Below are 9,904 nucleotides of genomic sequence, written 5' to 3' on the forward strand. Positions count from 1 at the left end.
TTTGAAGAGTTTAGCAACTTATTTGCTTTACAAGTCAATTTACAATTTTCATCAGCAGTATATTTATTACTGGGTCTGACTTTCCACGACCAACATTTTTTTTTTTTTAAAATTTAAATAACACTTCCCAATTTGATGAATATGAGGTGAAGTTTTAATTTGCATTTATTTTTAGTGATTTGGGGCACTTTTTTTTTTCCATTTGGTTGCTTAATAGCTTATGTTTCTTTTGACAAATATCAGTTCATATATTGAGCATTCATCTGTGCTATAGTTATTTTTTTCTATAGTAATAAATTTTAATAAATACATAAACAAGTTTATTTTGAAAAATCCCATAAATTTACATAATTTTTGTTTGTATATCATCTACCTTTCCTACTATAGTCTTTCCTCCATTCTCTTCTCCCTCCCAAATTATCCCTTAAAAAAAAAGAAAATATTATTATGCAAAACTAATATTATATGCAGGGGAACATAATCCCTTATCTGCAAAGAAGCAGGAAGATTTTTTTTTTCTTATCTCTCTTTAGGATCAGACTACAATAAAATAAGTAGGATTATAAAGGAAATTAATTGTATAAAATATATTAAGATATTAAAAAATTCATAGCCCTCAGATTAAAAATCCCAACTTTATAGTCCTTTTTTTTTTTTTTTAAACATTGTTTTTCACTTCTCTTTATCTACTACAGTGATTTTCCCATCTACTATTTAGAATAAGTCCCAAAATTTGGTACTCAGTTGCTCATTTTTTTTCACCCCACTTAAATTGTAAGATCCTTAAAGGTGTAGGGATCATGTCTTAAAATTTTGTGACTTCTTCCCCTGTGAAAATGCTATTAATATTTATGTCATAATTGATAGATTTTTACACTTATATTTATAAGGACTTTTAAGATTTGAAACTTTCCTTCTTTAGGTAGTGCTTTCAGATAGGAAGTTTTTAGAAGAGAAATTAGTTCATTGGAATTTGACCCAGATTTGACCCAAATTAACTATTTGGCCAATGGCTTTTTTCTAAAAATTATTTTTTATTATATTATACATAGTGTTCTTACCTAATGTAAATAAAATTTGACATGATAGCCTATTTTCTGTTCAGTGAACTATTTCTAATTCCTATCTGTTCTTTTTTTAGATATAAGGATCAAGGAAGAAGAGCCTGATCCAGAAGAGTGGCAACTCAGTGGCGATTCTACATTGAATACCAGTGATTTAACACATTTGAGAGTACAGGTGGTAGATGAAGAAGGGGACCAACCATATCAAGAAGTAAAAAGACTTCGACGTGTAGCCTGCACCTGTCCTAATTGTAAAGAAGGTGGTGGGAGGTATGCAGATGTAAAACTCACCCATATTAACATGTACTAAAAATGTTTTTTAAGGAATGAGAAATTGTTATAAATGTCTCATTTATATTTGCAAAGTTCAGATATTAATGTATGTTTTATTTGTTTAAAAAAGACAGATATAGATGATTAATGACTAATTATTAAGATACTTGATTAAAAAAAACATGCTGAATTATCTTTTAAATATTTAATATCCTTTTCTTCACTGTCATTTATTATGTCTAAAACTTATTTTATTTTATTTTTTTTAACATCTTGACTACAATCAATTCAAAGACAATGTGTTAGTGGATACTGTTGTTAAGTCCTATATCAAAAAATGGCTCATATGCAAAGAAATTTATTTTATTCAAGACTTTAAAATAGTAAAGCTAAATTCAGAACATTTTTATACTTAAAATCAATTTCAGGAAGTTATATTTTCTTTAAAGAACTTTTGTGTAGTAGGTTGAAAGAATGAAATTGACACAATTATTTTAAGTCAATAATGAAAGGCTTTTTTTATCCTGGTTTATTCAGATAAACTTGATTGATATCAGATGTTTGGCTACATTGAGAATAGTCCTATCAGTGAATTTGTAGATAAATGTATCTGGTGTGATCCTTAACATATTACTATATAAATCTCTTTATCTGACTAAGACATTTCCAGGGACTTTGTTATAATTCTATAGTTTCAGTTATTTGTTCTTTTAAAAAAAAAAAATTTACTGCTTTGTGTGTGTCTGTGTGTGTGTGTGTGTCTGTGTCTGTCTCTGTGTCTTTGAAAGTATAAGAGAGACAGAGAAAAATATCTTAGTCAAATTCCATTGAAATACAAAGCATAGAAAATAGGCCAGATATTTGAAACTGTCAAAATTGTAGCATGTCAGCAGGACTTAGACCCTTTGGCTAAATCTGACAGTATTTGATTTGAATATGAAGTTTCACAATTTGTATTATAATGCTGCTGCTGATTAAGTGGTCTACATCAGCAATAACAAGACATATGTGTAAATATACTTAGAATATAAAAATATATTCCTTGGTACAGACTTTTACTTTGCCTTTAAAGGGTACTCTATAAGTTTGAATTAGAAGTTATGAACACTGGATAGCAGCAACGGTTTGGGAGCACTACATTTCACTACTTCTGTTTAATAATTAACATAGACATAAATCTATGTGATATGAACACTAATCTATAATTTTCAAAGTAAGCAAAAGAGTTTTGTATTAATAAAATTCTCTTTTTCTTCTCTGATTCTCACTATCTTATCTCATCCATCTCACTCTCTAATATTGTCCTATATTTTTATACATATATTTTGAAGAAAAATTGATATTAAAAGGGTTGCTTTTTGTATTTTTGTATCCTTAAACTTAATACTGTAAGAAATCTTATTTTCCTTTGTGATACTTAATAGCCCTCTTTATTCATTGCCATACTGCTTAGTCCAGTACTGTTAAATCACTTGAGGGCAAAATAGACACATAAGGACCCATCATAGGAACTTAAAAAGATCAGCTGAGAGTAAGATTGGGGCTAGAAAGTGTCAGGGATGTTAAAATTATGGGAAGATTTATGTGTAGTCTCTTACATTGTTAAGAATGGCACTTTTCTTGCCTTCACATTTATTCTCATTAGTTCTCTAGGTGTCCTTGTACAATAAAATTTTCCTGCTATTGAAGTTTTCTTTAATTACAAAAGTGGTACATTAGGAACTAGATTTTTTTCATCCCACATACTTTCTGCTACCTTTTGCCCTATGTACATGCTACTTACTTGCCTATGAATGCTTTTCTATTTTTTCCTTATCTAACTGAATATGCTTTCCCCAGGAAAATTTTCCTTGGAAAGCCTATATCGGTTCCTGTATTCAGTAAGTAGTCTTATCCTTGTGCTTCTAACTTAATTTTTTTTTTTTTTTTTTTTTGGCAAAAAAAGCACATTTTACAACTTAGTATTTCAAAATCTCTACAAGCTTAGAGATAAGAGTTGTGTGAACAATAGTAATTTGGTTTTCTGTTGAAGTCATTTATTGGGGTGAATTGAATACAATTTAGGATGACAGAGTGGAAGTCCAAGAAGATCTCCATAGGTTAGAATGATGGGGTAAATCTAATAAAAGAAAAAATTATAAGAATATACATAAAATTGTATGCTTGGATTAAAAAAAACCAACTCCACAAATAAATACAGTTTGCCAACAGTTTGTATGAAAAACATACATTTTAGTGAATTACAAAAGCAAGATCAGTCAACAATATAACAGTCACCAAAAACTGTTAATATGCTTATTTTAGGCTTTAGAGAAGAGAGGTTTTGGTCCAACATGAGAGATGATGGTTTTTGTGTACTCTTCTGTGTTCAGATACTTCTACAGTATATATGTCAGTGCTGAGCACCATGTTTTAGAAGTTATATAGACAATTTGGAGACAAATTTGCCAGAAGATAATTAGGATTGTGAAAGGATTGAAAAACATGTCATATATAAGGATTGGTTGAAGGAACAGGATATAATGTTTAGCTTGAAAGGAGAAAGGTGTCTATTTTGAACATGATTAGACACTTTTGAAGTGTCTAGAGGACTATTTTTTTCTTTTGACTGACTCTGGAAAGGCAAATCTAGCAGTTTGTATGGACATATTTAGGAAAAACTTAATAGCAAATTAGAGCAGTTCACATTTTCCCCTTCCCAAATGTACTTCTGATAAAAATTAAATATTTTCAGAATGTGGGCATGATATTCAGTAATTATGTTTTCCAGGTAAATAATTATATTACTAAGTCACCACCTCCATATATGTTTTCACTCATTAGGCAGTCTTATGATCTGTAAAAATTAAACAAAAACTTTGTAAGCTGAAAATGGCTTCTAAAATATTGTTAAAAGTTACAGTGAAGGGACAGCTAGGTGGTGCAGTAGATAGAGCCACCAGCCCTGAAGTCGGGAGGACCTGAGTTCAAACTTGATCTCAGACACTTAATACTTCCTACCTGTGTGACCCTGGGAAAGTCACTTAATCCCAATTGCCTCAGCAAAAACAAACGAACAAAAGTTACAGTGACTCATCAACAACTACTAGCTTATATGTAACTAAATAAAGGACCTATATTTAAAAATATTGAAATTAAACTTAGGTTGAGAAAGTCATATTTATAATCTTTAAAAAAAATTCCAAACCTTCACAAAACAAATCAGTGTAAGATATATTGGATTTTTTGTTTAGTAGTTAAATTAATTATTGAGTATAATTTTTGTTTGTATATTTTTTATATGATGAAATTAAATTATTTTTTAAATGTGGAATTGATGGAAAATGCCAGTTTCTAATTTCTTTCAGTCCTGAGTTTTGCATGAAATTGAACATGATAAATTGTGAAAAATATCAATAAGCTTTGGTTTAAAAAATTTTTTTTCCAATTATCATGTACATGTGTTTTTTTATCTCTGTTTTTTTGTTTTTATTTAGAGGTGCCAATCTTGGGAAAAAGAAACAACATATTTGTCATATACCAGGATGTGGTAAAGTTTATGGGAAGACGTCACACTTAAGAGCTCACCTTCGTTGGCATTCTGGGGAACGTCCTTTTGTTTGTAACTGGACGTTCTGTGGGAAAAGATTTACTCGAAGCGATGAATTACAGCGGCACAGAAGAACACATACAGGTTACTATTTGTTTTTAATGAATTAAAATGTAGAGTGTAGACCTACTTATCTTTAAGATTAGGATCTTTTTAAAGGTAATGAACATTCAAAATCAGGTTTTTTTTTTTTTTTTGTTTTGTTTTGTTTTGTTTTTGGTGGAACCAAAAGCTAGTGATATTAAAGATAATATTAATTTTTATATTCATTGGCATCAGTTGAAAAGATGTGCACTGAATTGATCATTGAACATTAAATCCAAAGAATTTTTATTGGTTTTATTCATTCTTTAAGATAAAGTTTATGAGTAGAATCTATTAAAATCAGTGAAGATTTAGTCCCATTCTTTTGCTATTATGATCATTCTTTCTGTTAGCTCTCAAAATTAGTTTTCTTCATTTATTTAAGACACTCTTTACACTTTTTATTGAATAAGTAATGTTCCCTTTTTTTGTTTATCTTCCACATTTTTATTGTGGTAGATAAAACATGTTTTTATTGATGGTTGGAGGGAAAGAGACAAAAATTACATAGTGGTTTGGCCTTGATCTTCAGCAGTTTTTTTTTTTTTTTTTTTTATCATTATGTTTATGCATAAACTGATGTAGGGTTTCTTGACTTATTGCTACTGAGGTATAACAAAAATTTTTTTTTTTCCAGTCCCTTACTGAATGTAGTGCTTGAATACAAAAAAAAAAAAAAAGGATGCTCTTTCCACCCTCATAGCTTGCAATTAGTTGCCATTAGTTTAAGATTTAAGGATTTATCTATTAAAAGTGAACATGAAAATGCATATAACAGTACTTGTTCTGAAGTTTCTATAGTAGTTAGACTGGTATGAATATACACGAAACAATGGTAAAATAGAAAATAGTATCTAGTTGAGTGCTTCAGGAATGGATATGGAGATATGAGCCAAAACCAGAAGTGGGAATGAAGCCTATGGGACCCTAAGAGACTGGTCTCAATAAAACACTGAGTCTTTGGGCAAATGGTAGGATCAGAACGGTGCAAACTGTGGACAAACTTGAAGGTTAGGGAGACTTCTGATCTAAATTGTGGAGCAGATGATTTTTTCTCACTGTTGCTACTTTTGCTGTCTCCTTCCCCCAAACAAAAACTACCTGAGTTAGTGCTGAGTTTTGTTATTATTTTAGCAGGTTCTAACGAAATGCTATATTTAAGCAAGATGCATTTGGCATTAATTTGTAGAATGAATGAGAGAGGGAAATTTGAAGTTTTGTAATAATGACTATTGGATTAAAATTGGGATATAAGATGATAAAGAATAAAGAAAGAGGCCAAGTCAAAGGGACATGTGTTTGTTTCCAAAGAAAAAGAAACAGGATTTGGTGCCTTGACTAGATTCTCTGTAGGTTCTTTGAAGTCTCCTTAAGTGTGTTGTCTTTTTTTCTACTATACCAACCTGGTGAATTTTCCAGATGACACACAATCTAATTTAATCTGGTTGTGTACAAAAATATGCTTTGTGAAGAAAATACAAATCCCATGCTGGTAAACAAGTTAAGGGTTCATAGTCTTATTACTATTGCCTTGACTTATGTATTTGGGTCCTAGAAGTTAAAAGGTCTGGATACCTCTCAGGCTACCCAGCTTTCCTGTAGATCTTGTACTTCTTCCTAGTCCTATAAGGTTCTAGTTCAAAATTTTTCTTCATAGTTACCAGAGCCGTGACTTACAAGTTTTTATTTTTCTTAAAGTTGCTAGTCACTTCATTTCCTAGGTTTCCCTTTTTCATTTCTGATTAGCAGAAAAGTGACAAGTAACCGGGAATTAGGAAGACATGAATTTATATCCGGCATCAGACACTTTCTAGCTGTGCGAGCTTGAACAAACCTTTGTTTCAGTTTCTTTTAACTATAAAATGGGTATAATAATAATAATAATATAATATAATATAATGTAATAATTTTGTTTTAAGGGTCAAATGAGATAAACAACTTAGCCCAGTGCCAGATACATAGTAGTTGTTATATAAATGCTTATTCCCTTTTCCTCCCCTTAGCTCCCACCAAATTTTTATCACAATTTCTTGGCTAACACCCTATGATCTTCTATTCAGAGTTCTCTACGAATACTTTTCATATCTTTAATTTCTGAAGTTGGTTTCCTTAAAAACTGCTTATTTAAAACTTTTCTAAGGTTTTCACTGAGGTTTAAGAGACAAGGTTATGAAAGGTTATTTGGCAATAGGAGTCACAACTTGAGCCTAAAGCGAATTATTACTTACTTTTACATTTGCTTGAGGGAGGAGATAGCATTCTGTTGGGGCAATGAATTTATTGTTCTAAGAAGTTGCTAGTAATAATCTATTTGTTTATTTGGAGGAGAGATGTTTATCCTAGTCTTAACTTTGAAAGCACAATTACCTGAAAATAGTTATGTCATTTTAGTTTGCATTCAGATTGGAGGAAAAAACCCAAAAAAACCCCACAACTTTCTTTTTCTTTTTCTTTTTTTTTAACTGGCAGGTGAAAAGAAGTTTGTTTGTCCAGAATGTTCAAAACGCTTTATGAGAAGTGACCACCTTGCCAAACACATTAAAACACATCAAAATAAAAAAGGTATTCACTCTAGTAGTACAGTGCTGGCATCAGTAGAAGCTTCACGAGATGATACTTTGATTACTGCAGGAGGAACAACACTTATCCTTGCAAATATTCAACAAGGTTCTGTTTCAGGGATAGGAACTGTTAATACTTCTGCCACCAGCAATCAAGATATTCTTACCAACACTGAAATACCTTTACAGCTTGTCACAGTTTCTGGAAATGAGACAATGGAGTAAATATTACACAAATACTTATTCATTGTGGTTATTTTTATACAGTAGTGAGAAGAATATTGTTCCTAAGTTCTTAGATATCTTTTTATTGATGTGCAAAAATTTTTGGATTGACAGTAACTTGGTTATACATGACACTGAAATGCCTTACTTTGTATGATATTCCATAGTATATTAAAATGGTAAAATTGCATGGGTTTTGTAGGTACTTTTGGAATCTAGAAGAGATGAAATTTTACCAAGTTATATAAAGAGAAAAATGAATTTAACAATGGGAATGGTAGTCTAACCAAATGCATCAATCCTGTGTGGTTTAGTGTAAAAATGAGAACATGTTGGTATTTATCTATTGTAAGATAAAGAAGTTGGTGGATGAAAGAAATCATGTTATGATAAAAGAAATTTTGTAATTTTCTTGATGACTGGAATTTTTATTATGCATAACTGACAAATCAAGTTTCCAAGCAAATGTTACCTAGTGTAGGCTTTACTTAGCTCATCAATTTGTCATTTTGAAGCTAATTATTTTAATTAGGTTAATTATGTACAATATTTTAAGCATTACTCTTGTAAGATTTTGAAAACTACATTTTAACATGGAACTCTAGGGATAGTCACCTTTTAAATCCTGTTGAAAAGCCATGTTTAAGATTTAATTTGCCAAAATGATGTCTTGTTAATATTATTCTTTCAATAACGAAGTTGGGCAATATAACCAATGTTTAAAAAAAGCTTAAAATGTATAGATTGAGGCATTTGGGTGGTAAGAACAATGTTGTGAATTATCCCTTTTCTTGAACATTGGAGGACCAAAAATAAGGTGTATTGCGTCTTAGCAGTGATTTTTTTTTTTTTTTTTTTTTTTTAATTATCAAATCTTGTTTCCAAAAACCATCTGTCTGCCAGGGCCTTAAAAGCCATCATGTAAGTTACCAGTAAAGTATAACATATGCAAACATAACAGAAAATCACTTCCAGAGTGACAATACTCCAACCACATGGATATTAGTCATAGAAAGCTAGAAGTTATATGAGTTTTTTTTTTTTAAAGAAGTTTTTTTGGCTAGGTAGTCAGTCTGCACTTAAAATATCAATCATTTTCTTTTTTCTTCTTTTTCTTTTTCTTTTTCTTTTTCTTTTTTCTTTTTTTTTTTTTTTTTGCTTTTTCCCTTAAAATTTATATGTATCCAATACACTTAAACTGAAAAACATATATGTTTTTTTATTATGCTGTATTTTCTTTTTTATAATTATTGTTTATATTTTCAATTATAGAAAAATGTACAAAATAAAGTTACATTGCTGGTCTGTAAGTGCTATACCATTTTCCTAAAATGTACACCAATAACTGCAGCAGTTCACCTATTTACAAAAATTTGAAATTCTGTTCATTTGTTATTCTTAAGACCACCTCAGATTTAAAGGCTACCTTATTGTACGTTTAAAGTGTATTATAACAGTGTGGTAGTTAATAAAACACTATTTTTTTTCTTTTGAGTTGCTGTATTCCTATGCCTTTAAAGTACTGCAGTGGTAAGATTTGTGAAAAATTTGTGACTTTGGTTTTCTTTCAATATAGATTATAATGAACTGATTTAATTTTAGATTCCAGATAGAGACTCTAATAGATGCTGAAATTATTCTGCTGGAAGTGTATTTATTTGGGAAATTTGTAGATGCATTGTCTAGACATTTGACAATTTGTTTTTGCTTACCAGTAGTTTTTTTCATTATGCGTAGTTGAGTTGAGTTGTTTATGTGATAAAGAAGTGGGGGGAAGTCTTCCAGCCCACCCACCAGCCCTACACCAGGTTGATCAATGCCAATTTGTAACCTTTACTGCTGTGACCTCTGTTACTTACTAGGTTAAGGGAGCACAAGCACCTTGAGAGTTCACTGACAATCATGAATTTGTGTGAAGGTCCAATAAAAAGGTAATAATGCCTTTAACACCTACCTCACAGGGTTGTTGTGAGGGTCCAATGAGCTGATGTATGTAAAGCATTTTGCGAACCTTAAAGCACTATATAAAAAGACAACTATTTCTATAAAAAGGATATGTTTCAAAGAGATATACTTCAGCAATGTTGAGAGAGAGTTAAGATAGGAGA

The 9,904-nt window shown here is 30.6% G+C and overlaps 1 protein-coding gene across 1 annotated transcript in view; it reads left to right on the forward strand.

The window, feature by feature from the left end:
• The window catches only part of SP3 (Sp3 transcription factor), a 50,591-nt gene extending 41,300 nt beyond the window's left edge, over positions 1–9,291 (forward strand). The window contains exons 5-7 of the mRNA XM_031960439.1: positions 1,142–1,334; positions 4,814–5,010; positions 7,480–9,291. Coding sequence (XP_031816299.1) covers positions 1,142–1,334; positions 4,814–5,010; positions 7,480–7,796 — 707 coding nt within the window. The 3' untranslated portion in view covers positions 7,797–9,291. The remainder of the gene's footprint in view (positions 1–1,141; positions 1,335–4,813; positions 5,011–7,479) is intronic.
• Positions 9,292–9,904: the final 613 nt, after the last annotated feature.

The sequence above is a fragment of the Sarcophilus harrisii genome, chromosome 3 (genome assembly GCF_902635505.1).
Source record: "Sarcophilus harrisii chromosome 3, mSarHar1.11, whole genome shotgun sequence".
Taxonomy (NCBI): Eukaryota; Metazoa; Chordata; class Mammalia; order Dasyuromorphia; family Dasyuridae; genus Sarcophilus; species Sarcophilus harrisii.